At 32.9% G+C, this 23420-nt stretch overlaps 1 protein-coding gene across 1 annotated transcript in view; it reads left to right on the top strand.

Annotated features, from left to right (window-relative positions):
- Nucleotides 1-20770, top strand: part of LOC145693148 (alpha-tocopherol transfer protein-like) — a 34687-nt gene extending 13917 nt beyond the window's left edge. The window contains exons 3-7 of the mRNA XM_081768886.1: nt 2005-2164; nt 3360-3612; nt 11597-11707; nt 15728-15833; nt 16746-20770. Coding sequence (XP_081625012.1) covers nt 2005-2164; nt 3360-3612; nt 11597-11707; nt 15728-15833; nt 16746-16819 — 704 coding nt within the window. The 3' untranslated portion in view covers nt 16820-20770. The remainder of the gene's footprint in view (nt 1-2004; nt 2165-3359; nt 3613-11596; nt 11708-15727; nt 15834-16745) is intronic.
- The last annotated feature ends 2650 nt before the right edge of the window (nt 20771-23420 follow it).

Here is a 23420-nt window from a genome sequence, read left to right as displayed (position 1 = left end):
CGTAGGGCTACAGATCTATGTGCATGAATTATTTTATTTAGCTATTTTATTTTAACTTTTGGAGACAAATACTATAAATTTGACGTTATACCTTATTTCAGAATCTCTTAGTGAATATAGTAATGACAATTTCAATAACTGTGATTATGGATGCGAAAAAATCTTATTCCATTATTATTCGCTTCAAAATGAACATACACAAAGGAAGATTAATCTAGGAAGGGGAACAGTAAATTCATTTAAAAGAAATAAACAAACCAGAACTTGAAAGAAATTCTCCAGTGACGAAATAAGTCTCAAGTAGGTAACTCGATAACCGTGGTTTGGAAATTATGTGGTACCTCAAATTATAAATTAATCAAATTAGAATAACTTCTTTGTTGTCCAAAAAAGTTGCCAATTTACACAGATAACTAATAACTTATTTTCTTGTTTGAATATCATCATGAATGAATTTACTGTCCACCTTCTTGGATTAATCTTCGCTTAGTGTATGTTCATTTTGAAGCAAATAATAATTGAATCTGATTTTTTTTACGTTCCATAATAACAGTTACTTAAATTGTCATTACCATATATATAAACTTAGTACCGTGATTATGCCTGAAAGAAATGAGTGGTAAATGCACGTAAATTTTGATAGAAATATTGGTAAAAATGACGTTAGAGTTGTAAAATAGATAATCGCGAGAGAACTTTTGGACATAATATTACAGATCACAATCTCACAATCGAGAACGGTGCAATGGTCGTTTAATAAAGCTATCTTAGAGGCAAAATGGGGGATGGGGAGAGACCTATATTTCAAGAAATGATCTTGCATGTTCTATACACCCGCCAACTGTACCGGGTTCTATCCTTTAATCTTGATTGGAGGAGCACACGTTCATAGTAGGCCCTGCCTTTCATAACCATGATGTTGCATAAGGATGTGTAACACACACAATCCCATTTAAGTTTATAATAAGCTCTTTTTGTGTTATATCTGAATGTGAATTTGAATATGAGCTTATCAATACGAGAATGGCAAAACATGATACATACACTTAAACAGGCAAGCAAATTATAACTTTATGGATTAAAATGTATGAGAATGGTAAATCATAATATGTCACTTTGATCATTTTTAGCTTCCGGCGTATGCATCCTGGAGGTTGTAGAGGTATCACACCTGGTGTGTGTGTGAGAGAGAGAGAGAGAGAGTAAATAGTACTTAATTTCTCTTTAACTACTAGTCGGATCTGAACCAAATTTGGTGCCCAAATAACCCATGACCAAAGGAATAAAAATGGTATCTTTTGTGGCCAAAGACAGATTCGACTTTGCTTGTCTTTTCTCGACTCGCTTTGTAGGTATATGGCACTTCATTCTTGGTAACTGCTGGTCGAATCAGAACAAAATTCGGTGGGTAAGCATCCCATCATCTAAGGAATAATATCGCTATATTTCGTGACTGGGCTTGAGCAGTGATATGTTCGGCTCGGCTCGCCTTGTATATGTTATTTTATTTCTATATAACTACTGACCGGATCTGAACCAAATTTTATGGGCAAATAATCCATGCTTTAGGAAATAAAAATTGATGGCCCGCTTAGCCAGAGACGCTTGGCTCGACAATAGAGTCTCTGTTCTACAGTTTTGCACATCTGAAGCTTTAGAGTTCGGTCCACCTTAGCTTGTCTTATTTTTAGTAGTAGTTATTCATACTGAGATCTATTATGCTGGAAAAAGTTGGTAATGGATTAGTTAAAAATTTTCTATTTAGCAGTAAGTTTACATATTTAGTTTCCACCAGTAAACAGGAAGTATTTTGAATTTAATTCATAAAAATGTAATTTGCTGGCTTGGAAAAGTGTACATATCCTGTTTTACTATTCTTGTATTTAGATTTTTCTAAAAATTATACAAATTCAATGAAAATAATCTCCATTTAATTTTTGAGTTTTATGCTACAATTTAGCAGAAAATTATATTTGAATTTTTCTTTGTTGTATTCCTTTTCAGAAGAGAATTTTATATTGTATTTCTATAGAAACTGTAAATATGACGTTGAAAAATGTAAGAAAAAATTGGAAAAGTTTTTCCTTACAAGAAGGTCAGCACCAGAGCTTTTCAGTCACAGAGATCCACACTCGTCAGGGTTTCAGTTGTGGTTTGAGAAAGGGTAAGTTTTAAAATTTTTCATAAGGAAATAAATAAAATCTATTACGAATGATATACTAAAATTTCAAAATAGCATGTGAAAACAGTAGAAGTGTTCTGTGATTATTTATAAGCAGATAATTGTAGCTTGGTAACCTAAGCAAATGCAAAGCCAGAGGTTAGAGTTGCAACTAAAAAGGAATCACGGAAATATAGTTTAGTACATCTCAATCACATCATGTAGACTGAAATTACAAACACAAGAAAATTTTTATGGGTGTATAAGTGGGATGAAATTACATCTGGAAAACTGAAAACTTCTATGAAAACCTTTAAGCATGATGTCGTACACTAGAGCTTGGTAGTTATATCAGAGGTTAGCATTCTATCAAATCACCGAGATTTTCAAATTCTAGCGGAAATATTGACGTTCATGATAGAGTTAAATTTTGTTATGTACTGAATCTTGCAGCGATGTGCATTAAATAACGTAAATCTTCCTACAGTACATGTATTAAAAAATTTAAAATATGGCTGCATGTTACATTGCATACCTTCAGAACAACACTTGATTTGCTACAATTGTTCCTTTTTATCCTTACATAAGCAGCACTGATAAAACTTTCCACTGAACTTGGGAACAACGCGAGTACAAAAAAGCAGTAAACAAAGTTTTCTTGAAGTACTTGTCTAGTGAGACATTATAATAATAATAATAATAATTATTAATTATTATTATTATTATTATTATTATTATTATTATTATTATTATTATTATTATTATTATTATTATTATTATTATTATTATTATTATTATTATTATTGAACGTAAATTATGTTATTTAAGTATTCGTACATCCAGTAATTCCAACAGGCAAACACACTTAAAAATCTTTCAAGTCATTTAGTTTGATAGTTGCTACAATCAGCATGTTTAGTAAATCACGATCTAGTATTTTTTTTTACTGTCATGGCAAAGTGTGAACGCAGTTTCAAAAATGCTAACAGTACTGCCGTTTATTTATAATACTTGTCTTGCAAATGACACTATTACGTTAAAGGTGTATTAATGACAACTCAATATGCAATTGAACGTGTAAATATCGTATATTTCTGAGTCCTACTGTATATGTTACAATTTATGCATATTCGTGTCTCCAGTTACTCCATGAATATTCATTGAATATTTATTTGTTTCAAAATTCTTTCATTTGCAGATACATTTGTCCTCTACCAGACTTGACACCAGAAGGTCATCGTGTGTTTGTATTCGGTCTCAATGGGATGGCCCCAAAGGAGTTTGACTTTTCGGAACTTTGCCGAGTGACCATGGCTCTTTTGGACTTGCAAATTCTTTTAGATTGTTTGGCAACCGGAAATATATACATATATGATATGTCTCAGTTTGCTCTGGGACAACTAACCACCATAACATTTTCTCTTCTTAGAAAATGTGGTAGCTGTGTACAGGTAATGATGGAAAATTGTTCTATAACTCAATGATAAGCTAATTAAAGGGGCAAGCTAATATTATTTCTTAGTACTTGAAGTGCAGTTAAAATAAAAAGTGGAGGTAGAATAAAAACTGGAAGTTAATTAGTATTTTGTATAAAACGGTAAAAATTTTAAAAAAACATTATTTTTCTACATCAAATTATTTTACCAAATTAGTGTTAAGCCAATGTTTGTATGAAAAGTAGAACATGGTAATAGAGAATTGTATCTCTTAACTACATTATCTGAACTCTAAATTGTCCTAGACATCTTAATCATGGGACTAATATTTTTATACAAAAGTACTGACTGAGATTGATCTAGGCGAAAGTATTTCAGCTAGTAACTTGAAATTTAGTCAGTACACAGGATTTGTGACCACTAAACAAAGATTTTTTTTTTTAATGCGGTGTGGAAGAGGATGAAATCGAAGTTGAAGTTGTTATAATGACGTACATATCTCGGAATTCTTTAAGATTAGAGGATTGGTGATGTGAACATGAGCTTGAATGAATGTGATGTTGAAATGATGTGAGCATGAGGTCTAGTGAGCATGATGTCAGACTGGTGACGTGATCGTGAGATCGAGTGAATGATTTCGAACTGGTGTAAACAATAGGTCGATTGATCGTGATATCGGACTGGTTTATGAGCATGAAATTAAGCGAGTATGATGTCAAAATAAATTTGGAAATGTAAGGTTGATTGAGCTTGAAATCACAATGGTGATGTGAACGAGAAGTTCAGTGGGTGTGATGTTGAAATGATGTGAGCGTGATACCAGAAAGGTGATATTAGACTAATCAAAATTTCAAATAAAGAGACACCTTACGGCATTTGCGCGGAATTTGAGGCAACCTATGCAAATTGAAGGAATTGAGCGTTCTGAAGAAAAAAATCATGGTTGCCAAATTTTCTAATGCGTGGTTTTGAAATTATCAGTGTTGATAACTACTGCTATATTACTAGCTCTTGAACATGAAAATTGGTATTATGAAATTATAAAAATGTTACTGTTAATTATATTAAAATATAATATTTTATTATATAGAAAAATTACGTGGCAGTGTTACAATAACTTTGCTTTGCAGTGTTGCAAACTCAAGACAAGAACCATTTTCTCTATATATGTCCTTACTATTTTAAAATGAAATTGAGTATCATCCATTGGTTTTGTGCAGAAAATGTAGAACAATTTCTTCTTAAAGCACACGAAATTTAAGTAATAACGTATAATTTCATAATAAGTTGTATCATACAAATATATATATATATATATATATATATATATATATATATATATATATATTTGTATGATACAACTTATATATATATATTATGCACTAAACGCTGTTAAACTCTTTTTAACTCTAAATAAGTCTACTTATGATTTATATGCATTTTTACAATAGTGGTTTCAGAAGGGAACCATATTTAAAGTCGTTTTAAAACAGAACATAAAGTGAATACATAATTAGATAAGCTTACAATTCCTATATCTTTACTAATAAGTTTTTGTCATATTTTGATATATGGAATAATGAAATCGAAAATATAAACAAATAGAAGGATTCAAACACACAGCTTACACTTAACTATCAAGTTTGTTGTTACAGTTAATAGTAGCACGTCCACATTTACAGTTACTAGTACACACATTGTTGTTACTTTTACAATTGCATTTCTTTGTTAAACACCCTGTCTTACATGTACAATAAATAAATTCAAAACAACCTTCTGAGATTGGATCCAATGTCATTAGGATCGGTTTAAGAATACCATCACTGTCATACCAACCCATGCTTTGAGGCTCTGGAACTCGGGTAGTGTGTTCTCTTATTGTGTTGAAGTAGAGCGTCTTTTGTCGGTGGTAACTTCCGACGTGTGAATAGAAGGTAACGGATATCATTAATGGATATAACATCACCATAACCAAACATGTAACATACAAACTTCTCTGCTGCTGCGATCTTCGCCGATGTAAGTTCTACTTCCCCAATGTCTTCCAGTAAGGAGTAATGGGTTTCAAAAACTTTCCAAGACGATAATTTCGTGTGACCACTAATAAATAACGTCGTATCGCATCCTGTGAGAGCGTGAAATGGGATCAGAGATCTCTCACAACCTTCTGGAATTGTCATATGGATTTTATTTATGTTGATATACTTTCGGTTCGCACTTGTACCAGTCTTCATCCGGACGTCCTTTTGAGAACTTTTGAAAGTGGGCTAGTAAAAGCACTACAACATCAGTATCCCGGCAAGCGACTACGACCGTCTTATGTGGGATTTTTAACATATGAAGCAAGATATGTGTGTCGGCTTCTTCATGCAATGCTTGTAATGGTTTTATGTCTGAGTTCGGATTGGATGATCGCACATCTACAAGATCGTCAAATGCTCCGGCTACAACAATTTCTTTATCAGAAGGAGACATATCTAAAAGTTTTGTGCCTAAGAATGCTGCCAAATCTTTTTTGTTATCTGGAACTGCAAGGAAGTTGTTCCAATAGACTGAAAGAGGTACATTTTCATTTTCTATAACACGACGAATCTGAGTTGACTGTTTCGCTCGTTTTCGTCTGGTTTCATCTTTAATGCTAGCATTGTCATATCTATCAAAAACGAAATCCATCCTACTATATTCCTGGGCACTGTGAAGCACTGAGGACGAAAATATATTAGCAAAATCTCCAAATGTATTTGCATCTTTAGGTCTGCCTAAGGAGGAAATCAGGGCATGTCCGTCAATGATAATAGCTGATTCACCTGAAAAAATAATATTTTGAACGTTTTCTTGCTCAGGTTCTAATGCCTTCATAAACAATGACTTTTGGCCACTTCTTAAAGATGTATCTGTGTTTAACAAGGCCAAAGGAACGGGAGTGAGCTCATACTGGAGAATGTTACTAAGATTGACATCTAGTTTTGCTTCATATGCTGCAATAAGACGCTGGAGGATGCTTCGATCTAACTTCAAGTATTCCTCTGATTTTCTGAACACTTTCACCTCATATAAGGATTAAAAGGTCTTTGGATTATTTGTAGTGATTTTGCTACGGAAACATACCTTTGAAAAATTGTTTGAATCTATTTGTAATCGTTCTTTCACAAATTTCAGTAGTTGCTGTTGACCAAGTTCAGAAGCATGAAGGAGGAAATGTTCAATGTCTACTGAGGCAACATCTTTAGTAAAAATATTTTGCAGTTGCAGTGAAACTATGCTAACGAACGCCAGAAACTTTGAAAAAAAGAGAAAGTAGCTTATCTTCGTCTTCCTTCTCTCTCAGTGTATTGGATGAAGAATTCGTTTTCAGCATTAGCCGTAACGTTGTACAAAGAATATGTCTCTTCAGCAATCTTAGACCTATGATTATAGGATAGTGCCCACCGATTCAAAGCAGTTGATGTTTCCGTAATTCCAACTATTCTGCCACTTCTTTTTCCAGTAGAATTTAGCCATTCCTGTGCCTAGTCAGGATCGACTTGATTGAAGGATGTTTTAGATCGTTTTATAACAAAGTTTCCATGTTCAAATTCCCATAGCACCTTTTGTGGTAACTGGTTTATTTCAGCTATGTAAACACTACCCAACTTTTGCGTAATTGTAATGATTATAACATGCAAAGAAGGGTAACATGGATACAAACGAATAAATATGAAGTCTCCATTTACCTGACGCTGGGCGCGAATGATTAGGAGTAAAATTTCAACCATTTCCATATAGTTCCACCAAAAAGCAAAGTTGGGACACTTCGTCAATTGCTGTACGAACATACTTTGTATGTTAAGAAATTTTGTGCTTCTTAGAAGTGTTATAAGTTCTTCAGCGTTTTCCTGTGTACATAGAGATGTTATATTTTGTCCTAACTCTTGGTCGTTGTTATCAATAAAATGAAAAAGTTGTGGGAGTAGTAGCCTCCACAATGCTTGAAGAGTTAGTGTATGTGCCCTGATAGCTCGATTGTAAGATTTTTCAGCTAGTACCTGATTACCTGCATTTTCACCCAGTAATCCATTCTCTACTCACAATTCTTGCAGCCCACTTCCATCCATGTGTTTCCCAATGACTTTTAGAAACTTCATGGCAGTATGGAGTTCACCAAGTTGAATGATGAGTTTTTCTCCATATTCTGGTACTGCCCACTTCAGTTCCATTAGTTTGCAGAATAGAGCTTCATCAGCCGTAACAACAGTATATTTCTGGTCTAATTTAAGAGAAACATGAAGGTATATTTGAATGATGTGTTAAGAGTGTCATATTCGTTAGCTGGGGCGATCAGAATCGGCATATAGCCAACAGTCGTTAAGGGTTTTTCGTCTCTCCCTTCAAGGTGCTTATTAAAATTGCTCCAGTTATCATTTTGTTGCTCTTGACGTTGAAAAAAGAATGGCATATCAGTTGCTTTAGCAACTACACAATGTTCTGAATTTATGTTTGGTGAATACCACTCATCTTTTACAGGTTGGTTGAAAGCAGGCAATAGTGGGGGGCGCATGTTTTTACGGATATTGCACACTTTATTTATTACTTCTGGTGCCCTCAGCACAGTATTTTTCGATAGAGAAATCTCTGTCAATTGTACTGGTGTTTCATTTCTCTGCCAACGCGCCATTTGAGTTGCATGAAAAGTATTCTTTCCATCAAGCGTTTCATCTAGGATATCTATGTTATCGACAGTGAAGTGAATAAATTTGTTTGCTTGAAGATTGGAAGGTATGACGGCTCCTGTAATATCATCCATAGATTGCAGTGTTCTTTCTGATAATGTTGTATCCAGCTTCTGTGGCTGATAATGGCTGATCACATGGTCTGCTTTGGAGCTTATTTCTGGTAGCTTGGTGAAGAGTTGAAGCAAGACCAATATGTTTTGGTGTCAGTTGCTTTCCCTTGCTTACACAATGAACAATATCTTGGGCAATGCTTAGGATGCGATCAATATCATCAACTATGATATCGCGCTCACTTAACACTTTCACGATTCAGTACATCTGTTCCTCCAAATAGTATTCATTACAAGACATTACAAACATTACAAGACTTTCAGGGACTAAATCGGAAGCACTTTCTCGGCTAATATGAACACACTGTGACATTGAATGGTTTTTAATGTCGGTTCGTAGTTTCAAGGCTGTATGAATGAGAGGAAGAAACCAGTCATCAGTTTTACAAGTTGGAATGAATGCCTCGCCTTCATACATCATACGACACACAAGCATGTTAAGATGGAATCAGAAGCATGGACATTGTTTCGACGTCAGTTTTTCCTCTGGGTATGAAGAGTACTGTATCCCCAAGTTCTGACTTCAGATGGTCTTTAAATATTGAACGTCGGCTTATATAGCTAACGGGTATGGAAGTTAAAGAGGATTCTGCCAATTCAATGTAGCGACTCCATACATCGTTTAGTTCCAGAATATCTCCTCTGTTAATGTGGCATTGTATTTCCTGAAGAAGCAACACCAGTGGTATATCACATGACTTAGATTTTTCATCAGTTTTCTTAGCTTCCCTGTAGAATGACTTAAGGCAAATGGAATGATATTTTCCTTTCGTGGCAATTAGATCGTTTACTCCTCCCAACTGAACTGACAGTGTTTTATGAGTTTTTGCTTTCTGTAGGATTTTCTCACTAATTGAAAATGTGGTAATATTAAATAACTTGTCTTTCCTTTCTTTCTGGCAAAATAAACACTTTTTAAAGTCTAAAGGCTGTACATCACTTCTTAACGTTCGTGAAGATGAAGGTACACTATAATTGTTACCCAAACTTTCACTGTAATTTTCCCGAGTGGTCTCGCCCTGTAACTTGTTGATGATCCGCTTTGAAGCAAATCAATCCTATTCTGCATACGACCAATTTTCTGTTTGTGAGTAAAGTCAGAATAACAAGAATGATGCTATAGAACACTAACATCCGTATTTTCTGTAATTACGTTCTGAATGCGTTCAATAACATTTTCATTTGATACATCCCGAATCTTCAATCTACGCACAGCACACTCCTTCATTTTGAACATTCCATCGTCGCTGGCCACTCTTACATATTCATTATTTGTTACTTGACAAAATGTACATTTATCCGGATCATATGCATCTGGAAATTTACGTTTTATCGATGTTACAGGCTCCATTATGTTAATTTACACCGGCATGATAGTTACTGTGATGTTCTTCAAGATTAACTGAAAAATAGATTGAAAACCAAATTGTTGTAATTCAAAGATTCATAGAGGAATGTGTTTAACATAATACTGAAAAAAGTATTTACAATGTGCGGACAACGAATATACAGAGAAAAGTTTCTACAGTACATAGAACAACCGATTGGCAACATTGTCACTTCTGATCATGAAGCATCATAAACATGTTAAAAAATAATGTTAAACAATTTAAACATAACTCATATATTAATGAAACGAAAAACAAACTGCGATTTCACAAAGATTTCGTAATAATAATTGGATATTTCCTTCATAATAAACATATATGGTTGGGAACACTGTAAAAGCGTCCCTACCTGTCAGAAAATTTGGCAACTCCTTTTTTCACATGCGAACATGTCAATAGTCTTTTAAAAACATAGTTCCCCAAAAATGCCGTTACCATCTTTATTTTGCTGCTTTTCTGAAAATTTGACTAGTCTATACCGGGAATTAGCATGAGGTCGAGTGAATGAATTTGAAATGACGTGAATATGAGATCTAGCGAGCGTAATGTCAGACTGGTTATGTGACTACGAGGTTGAGTGTGGTTAGGTCTGAGAGCGTATATATTTCGTACTAAACATCTGAATGTCAAGTGTCTTATATTTCATTTACCTTACCGAACTCTTAAGGAAAGTAAATACTTGAAAGTTAAATCGTATTTAGCTTTCGGCATTAATCAATTTGTTTATTTTTTCAAGCAGTGTATCATTACATCATATTAGTTAGAAAGTAGTGGAATATTTGTAGTGGAATAACTTAAATTGCCCATACGAAAAGTTGTATAAAGTCTACTTCACGGTTTTGTGTGGTGTACTATATTGTAAGAAGTATTATAAAAATTTATATTACCAAAATATAAATGCATTATAAAAAATTATATATATTAAAAGCCAGAAGATGAGTTCGCATCGCTGTACAGCAAAAATGGAGAGTTGTTCAGGTAAGAAAAATAAAGTAATGAGAGAATATTAGAAAAAGTAACATAGAAAAGAAGAATGATGCACTTATCCAGAGGAAAGAAATAAATTTGATTAGAGTTGTTAAGAAATAAATTGTATTCTTGGGAATGTCAAAGAAAGAATGATTGGAAGAAAGAAAGAAAAGATTTGCAGTTGCTAAACTGTGATAAAAATATAAAATTCCTACGCAAGACAAAAGAAGTTGCTGAGAATGGAAACTTTTCAATGCAAGTTCTACCTGCTGTTGATGATATTATTATCATTAAGTTAGTAGTGTAAATTAATATTAACATACTTTATTCGAGATGGAATGGGTGTTATTGAATTCAATTGTATGGAATTTTAAAACTCAGCATCTCCCAGAATAACTCGGGCATCTATATTTGAGCGACTCAGGGGAAGACAAGAGTAAGCACTCCTTTCAGAGAAATTGAGTTATTAGGTGGAATAGTTTGGCATCAAACCACAGAGCAGTATGTAGGTAGTTTCATTTTGGAAATGTTCTCCAAATGACAAGGGAATCTTGTTTGGTATGTGTCATTGCATTGAACTGCATGAGAATTTTGAACTTTCTTTTCCAGTTTATACCCTACTCGAAAATTAGATAATGTCACTTACCATTGTTTTTCCTTGAGCTGTTCATTTAACGTATTTTAACACAGATGATTGCATAACATCAAACAGAGTTAAAAGTCTTCACATAGTTTATTTTTAAAATTTTGACTTAAAGTAAAACTATTATTTAGTATGAATGTGTATTAATATCTACATATTTGTGTGGACTTTTTCTAGGAAGCTTATCCTCAAAGGACTAAGAAGATAATTTATGTGAATTCAAATTTCTTTGCGATGACTCTTGTAAGCATGGCGAAGTACTTTGCACAGAGGAAATTAAGAGACAGGGTAAGTAAACACTTAATTTACTTTGATATTTCTTAAACAGTAACATTTATCATGTAACTTAAAAAAACAATTGTAGACTGAGAGATTTGATGAGCTAAAAATACACTCTCATAGTTGATACAATACAATAGTATAAAATTATCCATATCAAGTTTACGAAATGATGAAAACTAGTTTAGATGTTTTCTAAAGGACACAATTGAAAGTACTTGTGCATTATCTATCATCTGATAAACCTGTTTTCCTTTTCATAGTTTCACTCCTGTGAACAGTATAAATAATGACATCAAATCTAAAATAGTTTGTTGTAGAATATTTGTACAATAATTCATTACATCTCCTGTTAAAACTAAACGATGTAACTATTCCTCCTCAGTGAAATTTTCTAGTTATAATATACAGTTCATCTTAATTGTAAAAATAGTGTTTTTTTGGTCCAGTCTAAAAAATTGTATAAACAAAGATGCATCTAAAGTGATTTACTGTAGAAAATTTCATCTATTCTCAGTTACCATTTTTTGGGTATATTCTTCAGAATAAGATATCCCTTTCTTTCTCTCGAAAAGAGCAAGCAATGTGGTATTTCGAGCAGTAGCGTACGCGCAAGTTCGTCATGGATGAGAGATCACCATCTCAATTTGATATACAGTATTTTAAGATGTTTTTGCACCTTAATTTTAATATGGTAAATGTTTATTTTTACATATCTTACTCGAGGAAGGGTAGTTAAACCCCGAACCCCTTTTACTGACCTGCAACTGTTTTTAAATTACAAGAAAATAAAGATGTAAATAATTTTAGTTCATATTAGGTTAGAAATAGTTCTTGCTCTACGTTTTTCGCGCACCTTATCAGCACTAGTAATATGTCCGAGGCTGCACTTTAATTAAAGTAAGTATAATAGAAAATACTTATTCGTGTAGACATAGAGTAATTCGTAGGGAAGTGAACATAGTAAGCATGAAAATGAAGAAATCTTACACAGAAATGGTAGCATGGCTGATTAACAATTATATATGAATAGGACACACCTTCTGTATTCTGAAAATAAAATATGGTTCATATCGTGTCTGAAGTAACGTGAAAAGAAAGAAACGAATCATATAAGATAAATTATTCACTTCACCCCAGACGTGGAGGTGAAGTGAATATACATATAGGGTGAAGTGGTAAGAAGAAATGCCCCCAAAATAATGTAAATAACAAGATATAGACTGCTATATAATGACTATACAGCTAACGAAGAATACTTACATGATGCAAAGGTACAAAAGCTATTGTTGTAGAAATGCTTAAAAAACAAATAGACCAACCAGAGATTTTACTTAATATAGTTTATATTAAAAACAATGTAATTTATCTACTGTTTAGAAGTAACCAGCATAGAGGTTAAATATTAAGCATGTTATTTCACATCAATCCTCCACTTGTTGCAGTTGTTATTTTACTAAGCCTTTGAAAGTTTCTCAGCACATGCTAAAATTAAGTTCAAAAAGTTAAAATATACACCATACTTCATACGTTTCCAATCATTAAAAACTAACTTGTAAAAAAAAACTCTTTCAATATGTATACATAATGTAATTGTTTGTTAATAAGGATTATTATTTTACTTAAAATTCCACTGAAGTTTATGCCATAGTATTAGCAACCTAAGTTTTCAATGTTTAACAATATTGCAAACTTGAAGTGATACTATCCCTACGAGTGTAAGTGAAACAAATTAATAATAAATAAATTTGTGATAAAACTGTAGCACATCAAGTAGATACAATACTCCTTGGCAATGAAAATTATTGGAATGATTTGAACTCTTGAAGCGCTGAATGGATTTTTAAAAAAATGACTATAGTACTTTTGTATGATATTGTATAACAAATCCACTATTTATTTAAAATGATGGTCTAGTTCAGTGATACGCAAATGATTTTTTTCTGGGAGAGGGCCAAAAATAAAGACAAAATTATAGGCGGGTCGGTTTAATTTATTAAAACTATCAACGATGCAATTTACAAAATTATTTTCTCATAATCTGGTTCGAATTGGAATGCACTGTCATAAGTGAAGTTAAATAATCATCTATCAATTTGTTCCTAATACAAACTCTTAGGAAGACACTCTCTTCTTTTCATTCGTCAGATTAGGACTCATGTTGCGAGCTGAATAGAACTTTCCAGGGGAGGACGCATCTGGTCCTCTTGCTGTAGTTTGCTCATCATTGATCTAATAAAAACTTATATCTCCTGTAACTTTTGTGTCCAATGAGAATATTGTGACCCATGCTTTTCTCTTTAGTCATGCATAAACAGATTTTTAACAAACTTAAAAAGTTCGTTACTGACTTCTCTATGTCTATAAGTGTGTCTGTTATTTGCGAATTTTTCAATTTTAAGCCCTTCTTTCGATAGAGCATCAAAATATCTGAAAGAAGTGATGGAATTTGTCACTTCACTCTTACCGTTAACGTGATATTGGCTAAAAAATGTCCCAATTTCGGGAGATTTAAGAAGCCATATCTCCGGAACCGTAAGTCATAGAGAAATGATATCGATATTGATCAATACGTCATTACTTATTGACTCAGTAATTATTCTGTCATTAGTTATTGACTCAATAATTATTCTGTCATTAGTTATTCACTCAATAATTATTGCGTAATTAGTTATTGACTCAATAATTATTGCGTCATTAGTTATTGTATCAATAATTATTGCGTCATTAGTTATTGACTCAATAATTATTCTGTCATTAGTTATTGACTCAATAATTATTCTGTCATTAGTTATTGACTCAATAATTATTCTGTCATTAGTTATAGTATCAATAATTATTGCGTCATTAGTTATAGTATCAATAATTATTGCGTCATTAGTTATTGACTCAATAATTATTGCGTCATTAGTTATTGATTCAGTAATTATTGCGTTATTAGTATACAATTCCATATAAATTTTGAAAAAAGAAATAATTCTTTTTAAGTTCGTTCTGGCAATACTCTTCGAGCATTCTCAACTGGTTTTAATAATGTAATTTTCTTGAAAACAAATCTTTTTTTATCTTTAAGTACTACTTGCTTTAATTTTTGTTAACTTTTTAAAGAAAATATTTTAAAAGAAATGTTTTAAAATTTTATTCATTTATTTATTTATTGTTATACGCTAATAATACTGTATTGTAGAATTTATTATCAAGTGATAAATATAATGAATATGAATGTCTCTATTGTAACATAATATAGAAAATGGTTATTGTTTCATTATCAATAAAAAATAGTTTACTGCATGTTAAAATTAACCCTTCGTTTCCGCTATGATTCTCTCCGAAGCATTACTAATTCTTAAGAATTTATTAGTGATTTCGGCAAGTTAAGTATAAGTTCATTTAATAAAAGTCTTATCGATTTATCGGGACTATTTATATCTATTTGCAAGTTAAGCAGTATTTATAACTAACTAACTAACTAACTTTACCTATACTGCATTCACACAAGCTCTCTATTGGCTTCTATCCGTAGCTAAATGGATCCAGTTTCTACTTTGCATTCCTATTTCTGCGATATTAATATTAATATTGTCCTTCCATCTGTGTCTAGGTCACCTTAATAGTACTTTTTTGACTGGACTTCCAGTTAAAATTTTGAAAGTGTTTCTAATTTCTTCCATTCTGGCTACATGACTTGCTCACCTGAAGCTCCTAAAGTTAATGGTCCTAACAATGTCAGGCAAACCGTACAAATTATGCAGTTTGTAGTTATGAAACTTCCTCCATTCCTCGTTCCCGTTCTACTGGGTCCGGATATTTCCCTCAGGACTGTATCTTCAAATACTTTCAGTCCGAATTCTTCTCACCAAGTAAGCGACCACGTTTCACAACCACACAGACAACAGACATAATTATCGTTGTATATTTCAAGCTTCAAATTCTATGACAAGGTTCGCGAAGACAAGAGAATTTGGACTGAATATAAGTTTGGACAAGAGTGTTTATAGTGACCTTAATATAATTTTATTTATATTTTAGTTTTTCGCCTATGGAAATGACTATACGGAACTTTATAAACACGTACCAAGAAAAATTCTTCCCACTGAGTTTGGTGGTAGTGCAGGAGATTGGAGTGATTTGCACAGTAAGTAAACAAACTCATAAACTATTTAGTTGTGTAACAATAGTGATTTAGTATATGGTGAGATCTATTTAGTATGTGGTAAGATCATACTAGAAGCGAAGAATTTACCATAACTCCAATGTAGTTCTGTAATGCAACGTAATTTATTAATCTTTTCATCTTTCATTTTGGTTCATCTTTTCTTTCTAAACAACAGGAATAGTATATATATCGTAAGCAATTCATCCGATCTTGATTGCACTTAGCATGTTGGTAGGCTTTCACACATTTAGTATACATATGATCTTCGTAATTTCATCCACATCTACATTTCGAATCTACATTTCGAATAAATCACAAGTTATTTCTCATTGCTTTTCCATGATATCTATGTTTCTGATTCATGCAGTAAAATACTTTAAACTATCGTATATACTTCATGTATCTGTTTCTTAATTTTTCATTTACTCGCCTACAAATTTCTCCTTTCTAAAGGTTTTATTAGCTATTCCTATTCTTCAATTTTCTGTTCATATATCAAGTATAAACGGCTAATATCTCCCATATAATGAAAACTACTGAGCTGTTCTACTTGATTGCAAAGACATGATATGCATATTTCTCCTCTCTGTTGGTTGTCCTTTCATTTTCATATTCTGTGTGCTACCTAGAAATCAGTTGTTAGTGTCATAAATCCTTATGATTATCGCTTACTTTGTTCCCAATTTCAATATCTAAACAAAACTGTAGATGATTGAAAACATTTCGTAAACACTTAAAAGAAAAGCTTTCTCTGTAAGTGTACATTAATACAACTACTGTGATGATTATCCATTTTAAAAACAAATAATGTATTTGAAGTTGATCAATCCATCTGATTTGTCAGCATCTATATTGCTAATATCTTATAAATAATATTTTTTTCCTTTTCAGAACAATTCATGAATTTAGTTGAGCTTCATAGGAACTGGCTTCTGAAACAAGACAGCATAAGAGAAGTGAAGTAAGTTTAAACCACTTCGTGATAATAAAAATACATAAAATCCAAAATTTAAGAGAAAGAAGTTGAAAAATATATGAAGTTGAAAAATCTAATATGTCATATTGTTACGTAATGTATCAATCGCGAAAATACACACTTTTTCGTATTTTTATACAATTAGCCAACTTTATTAGCTAAAACATAATCGCAGCTAATAACTCGATTAAAAATATATTATTATATAAACAAATTTAATTTATGTAGGATATTGAGGAAACATTGTAATGTTATGTATTTTTAAAATCGGCTGTGTCATTTGTATGTACTAATTTGAAATTGATGTTGTAGAATCAAACCTGCATTGACTAGTTTTGGTCCCACAGAAAATGTCCAAATTAAGAGAAATAAAAGAACCTATCTAGAATAGTTCATACGTAGATACAAAGCCTATTAAGGTGACCAAGTTAAGAAGGTAACAAATTTAGCAAATTTAACTAAAATGGCAATACCATATGAACTGTTTCCATTAATTCAAGCTAAAGAGTATGAATGTGCTGGATATTTATTTTCAAGAACAAATTCGATGTTGAAACGGTGTAAATCGTGAAAACAAAACAAAAAAAAATGAAATTATTCTGAATTTATCCTTGGTTACTTTCTATAAATTTATAAATCTATTTTCATGAGTGACTATTTGAATTTGTTCCTGTGTTAAATTTCCTAATGTTATCAAAACAAAGCTGCATTTGAAATCAATGTACGTATATGAATATCAAGTATGATGTGGTCTTGCTCAACCTGCGTTTCGCTTTAATGCGTTTACTTTAGTGTATATAAAGGATAGGTTTGACAATTGATTTTTAAAAATAACTAAAAGCAGTAAGTGGAATATATGAACGTGTAGATAGAAATACTATATACGTCTTGTGGAGTATTGGCTTATGATATGACGGTATTAATTACAATCAACAAATGAGGGCACGGTTGTTCAGTGATGCCGATCGCAATGCTCGAGTGGTCTCGAGAGTTCGGACCGTCTCCTTTAGCCTCACCGGCATAACCGTGGGACGTAAAACTTAAAGATTTCATTTCATTTCGAGAGTTCGGTTTAGAGAAAACCGAAGTGCTTGTTTCTCAGTATTTCTACAAATCGGTTCTTATTTTAAAGAAACTATTTTTCCCACCTCTACTTTCGACTGGCTTTGAAAAGCATCAGCGCTTTTAAGTGAATCGATGGATGGAAAGAGTACAATGTTCCAAAACCAAAAGAGAACATTCGACGATAATTTCTGTTAAATAAATAGCTAATCTCATTATACCTCCGGTGTTTCTGGAAGTGAAAGATCTTAGCATACGCTAGAAATGCCCCGTACAAATATTTTTGAACAAGTAACTGATATTTTCGGTCAATGGTTTTGTATCTCGTTTTCCAAAAGTAGTTTGGTGTGAAACGCTCCCCTTTATCCAATCTCTAATTCAATTGTTCTCGATGTTTCTGTGTTCTTGTCCCTGTTGAATCGGGTAGTCACGATAAGTGCCAGAAAGGGGAACAACAGTAGATAAAGTTTCTCTTGAAGTATTATAGTGCTCTGGGTACTTCGATCTCAGACTTTGTTAATTTGTGATGGAGAACATCACATTCGTGATTTGCTTTGGGTTCTTCCCATTTCTTTCATAATCACTAACTTTCTTTAATCATCCTCTACTTTATCCTCAGAACATAAAACTGTGAGACGTAAAACTAAAATGAAAAATGGAATCTTTCAATTTAAAGTCCCACGATTATGCCCTTCAGGCTAAGGGAGACGTGTGTTTAAGGTAAGTGAATGATGATGGAAAAAATTGATGCAATGAGAATGTGGTAGGAAGAGGAAGTACTCTAAGAAAATCCACAGACATGATGTTGTTCACCACAATCTTACTTTGCCGCGGATCAAACCGGAAGCCTTACTTACTAGAGGTTAAGTGCCCCACCACTGAGCCACCGTGCCCCCAAGAGGCGTAAAATTAATATACTTCATGTTTAATTTAAAATTGACAAAACGTTCATACATATTTTTGTTCTTTTATCTGTTTATAATTTTTGAGTGTTTAAAGGGATTTTCTGTATTATTAGACTTCCAAACTATGCTATGCGTGAGTGTCAGGAATCTTCAGAGAACTTCTTTGTACCTCCCTACATCTCTGTATTGACAGGTATCAGAGTAAAAATGATAAGAGATATCGAGACGCGGTTATTGCAATCGATTCACTGTCTCAGGAATAGGTTCCATTTCCTCCCTTGTCTCTCTATTTAAAACTGAAGTGGTTTAAGTTGGTCACTTGGCTGGTTGGTTTCAACGGGTTTATCACCATAGAACGGAAAGAATAACAGCTAGCGAGAAGCTGCTTTTTTTTTTTCAAACAGTTCAGCGTCTCAAGGTAATGCACCATCATTATACAGCACATTCTACCAAAACCAAAAGTAGTTCAAATTGCATACTACTTCAGGTTTCAATGCTGATTTCCATATAGCAAAAACGTAAGAAATATCGAGATACAGTTTTCCCCGATCGATTCAGCGTTCCCCGAATGGATTCCATCTTCTTCATTAACTGTTTATTCAAATTACCCATTTCTGGATTCAACACTTATCACTATAGAAGAAAAATGATAATAAATAGCGGGAAGTGGTTTTTCTGTTAACGATTCAGCGTCTCAAAAGAGCATATCGTCAGCGCCTTAAGAAAGCATATGGTCACAACCAGCAACATTCTACCAAATCTGGAAAGGGTTGAAATTAACTACTACTTCTTGTTTTAACACTGATTTCATACAGCAAAAATGGTAGGAGATATTGACACGCAGCTTTTTGTAATAATTTCAGTGTAACAAGAATTGGTTCTATCTTCTTCACTAAACTTCTATTCAAACAGGAAGTGGTTCAAATTAACTATTTTTGCTTTCAAACTTTATTTCAATAGTACAAAACTGGTAACAGATAGCTACAAGCGGTGTTTTGCAAAGGATTCAGTGTCTCAAGGCAACGTACCATGACTATACCGAACACTCTAGTAAATCCGGAAGGGTTAACATTTAATATTAGTTCCGGTTTCAATACTGGCTTTCATAAAACAAAAACGGTCAGAGATATCGAGACGCAGTTTTTTGCAATTGTTTCAGAACGCGAAGTATAGGTTCCATTTTCTTCATTAACCTCTATTCAAACCGCAAATGTTTCGTATTAACCATTTCCGATTTTAATATTTATCACTATAGATCAAAATTGGTATTAGATAGCTACAAGCGGTTTTCTGCAAACGGTCGAGAGTCTCGAGAGTACTTATTATCTCAACTGTCAACACTATCGAAACCGAAAATGGTTAAAATTAATTATTTCCTATTTCAACGTTTATCGCCATAGAACAAAAACAGTAAGGCGTAGCTAGTAATGGCTTTTCGATATGGATTCAGCGTTCGAGGAACAGGTTCTCTCTTTGATTTTATTAATCTATTACAACCAGTAGTTATAGATGTACTACTTCAAATTTGAGTATTGAATTCGCATAGTTTGGAAGTTACTATAGTTTAAGACTGTGAAACAAAACTCATTTGGTTAGCTTGTAAGAAAATTATATTTATGTTTTTAAACTTGTTATACTGCTCTAAATTTTTGCTGTGGAAAAATTCAATTTAAACTCTACTCTAAATCGACTTCGAATAACTTGATTTTCTGTAGAAAAGTACGTCCAAATGGTCACCATATGCAATATATTTTGACATCATAGACATTTCTGAAATGCTTAATGTCACGTTTGATTCTATTTTATACGATAATGAGTTTGGTAATTTCACAGATATCACTTTTTCATTCCATAATGTTAATACCTTATCAATATACAAACAAAAACAAAAGTTGTTATGTAAACAATTTTAAGAATAGGAATAGCATTGTCATTTTGACTGTATCAGCTTGACCATGTAAATAAAAATTGATAACAACAATATGTCCAACTACAGTATAATTTGTTACTTAAAATCAGTTATGTGATAAACGTACAATATAATTGGATCCCATGGGAAGCAATGTCAGTCGGTCAGCGTGGAAATTATCTTCAGTGATTTAACACAGAGCTACATAAATGTCAACAGATAAAAATTGCAGAATGTACACTTATATAATTTATACATCAGAAACTTATTAATCAACACGCAACATTTTGGCAGTACTGCTGATATTGATAAATGTCCTCTATATAAACTCGATGACTACTACATAGATTTAGAAAATCTAATAGTCGCCGCAAGGTGTGGTATAAATAGTATGCTCAGAAATTCAAGGATATTTTGCCATATCATCTAGTTGTTGTATTCAAAGGTGGTATGCTCTTCCTTAGGAAATTGTCAAGTGCTATGTTTCACCTTACGAGGTAGTCTATTAATCTGTTCATCGTCGTTGCATCGCTAAGTGGATTTAGTGTTCTGCAAACATGTTACATTTTAATAGAATGAAAATACTATTCTGCAGAATCTAAAAATGTTTGGTAACTACTTAAAAAAGGAAGCGAAAGTCATATTTGTCCTGACATTTGGCGAACTGGTTACACATCGTTAGAATTTCAGTATAAGCCTTACTTAACTCATACTTCCGCTATGTCATTTCCTGTATTATAGTGTGTGTATTTTGCCTTATAGTTATGAGAGCTGCCAGCTGCATCATAATTATGAAATGTAAAAGACCATTTTCGGTTCACGCCCACATTTATAGTCTGCGGCAAATTATTATGAATGATTGTACCAGAACAATTATGATGCGCAAAAATATAACTCACAATGCTCGATCCTTTTTATTGTATCAAATTAGAAATTTAACGCATTGGAAAATTTTATTATCGTTTTATGTTTTTTGTGTTTAAATATAGGTATAATTACAGCATCGTTCATTTTAGCGAGATTGAGATTACCACCCTCAAAAGAATATTTCTGCTTTCTTTATCTTTTTTTTTTTTTTTTTTTTTTTAAGAATTACAATCACTTTGATACAAAGTAACTAGCGTGCAGTTTACTTTTCTTTGCAGAAATCCTTTAATCTTTTACCAGTATCTATTCTCTCATTTTCCAGCCACTCCATGCAATTCAAAGACTTTATACTTGATATGAAAGTAAGAACAAAAGAAATCCTTGCAATTTTTGCATTTTTATAACATAAATGGAGTATTGCTTACGTTCAAATTTAGAGCTTTCGCTTGGACTAGTTATAAGCTATCTTGTGTTTGAAGGGTATGATCGTTGGCTTGATATCTGGCTGGAGCTTTCAAGGATTCTCAGCTTTTAACCATCTCCTGGGACACCTTCCCTGAACAAATTTACAGGATATTTTTACAATAAATACTGGGCAATATCGGACATGAAACAAACTTAAATTCAAAAATATTAAAATGAAAAATGTTCATAGCTACTTTTGCACAACAGTTTATACTTAATTTTGCAAGTAAAGCCAACAAATTACGGCTTATGAAGATGCACATACTTTAAGCTAGTCTCTCTTTTTTTTAATGTTTTAAATTTAAAATCATATTTCTAGTTTCCACGAGCAGCAATAAGATTTTGTTTATCCATATTCTATGAACTCAGCAGAAGGTTTTGCGTTGTTAACTCACACAGAGTTCAGCTCTAATTAAATCTATGTCCATACGATTTCTACCTGATGTCCATGAAGCAATCACCAAACTAAAAATTCGTTCTTGAAAAACACTGCTAACCCAACTAAAAAGATCTTGAAATAATTTTTATATGTTTGGAGCACTAGCACTCTCAAAGAAAAAAAACTCATTTATTTTCATCTACTGATAGTAAAGTGTCAATATGGCTTTACATTGATTTTGACACACTATATTCTTCAAACATGATATTATCATCAATGGAGGAGTTTGATGTAATAAGGGCGTAAGCGAGTTTACGCCCTTTAGCATAAAATGCATTTGTGGCTTTTGCCATGCTTGTTTAGCCTCCTGATAACATTTCAATTCAATATCGGAATAAAATGCTGCATATTACATTGTTTTAAGTAAGAAAAAAACACTACTTAAATTTTCAACATTGTTTTTCTCCAACTGCATGTTTCAGACTTACGCTCTTATTGCATCAAACTCCTCAATTGTAATATTGCTTTCATAACTGACAAGTTTCAACATGTAAGCAGTACCGACCTCAAATACTGTATCTTATGTCCGGCTCAAAACCGAACAAGAACAACCCTATTCAGGGAATTAAATTACGGTAGATAATTCGGGGTCGAAATATTCGTGGGAATTTTTGGGTACATTTTATTAATGTCTTTTTGTAGTTGATATCTGTTTACTATAACTATTCATACTGATTTGATCCAGATCGAGTATACTCGACTAATTTTGACGATAACAAGCATACAATACATAATAATTATCTATCTTTTGTAAACTGGTCAGTGGTTATTACACGCACTGGTAACAGGAGCGTAAATAAGAGCCCAGCAGACTCCGCAGATGGGGCCCCAAATCGTGAACTGGGACGTGGAGAAGGGGCCCCGCTCCACGCTGTCTGCGGGTAGGCCTCCAAGCCTTTAGTTACGCCACTAACTGGTAATCAGGTGCTTGCTATATAAATAA

This window comes from Thermobia domestica, chromosome 8, assembly GCF_964235325.1.
Source record: "Thermobia domestica chromosome 8, izTheDome1.hap1.1, whole genome shotgun sequence".
NCBI classification, from domain to species: domain Eukaryota; kingdom Metazoa; phylum Arthropoda; class Insecta; order Zygentoma; family Lepismatidae; genus Thermobia; species Thermobia domestica.
Note: the sequence above shows the minus strand (reverse complement) of the source record. Positions and strands in the feature narration are given on the sequence as shown.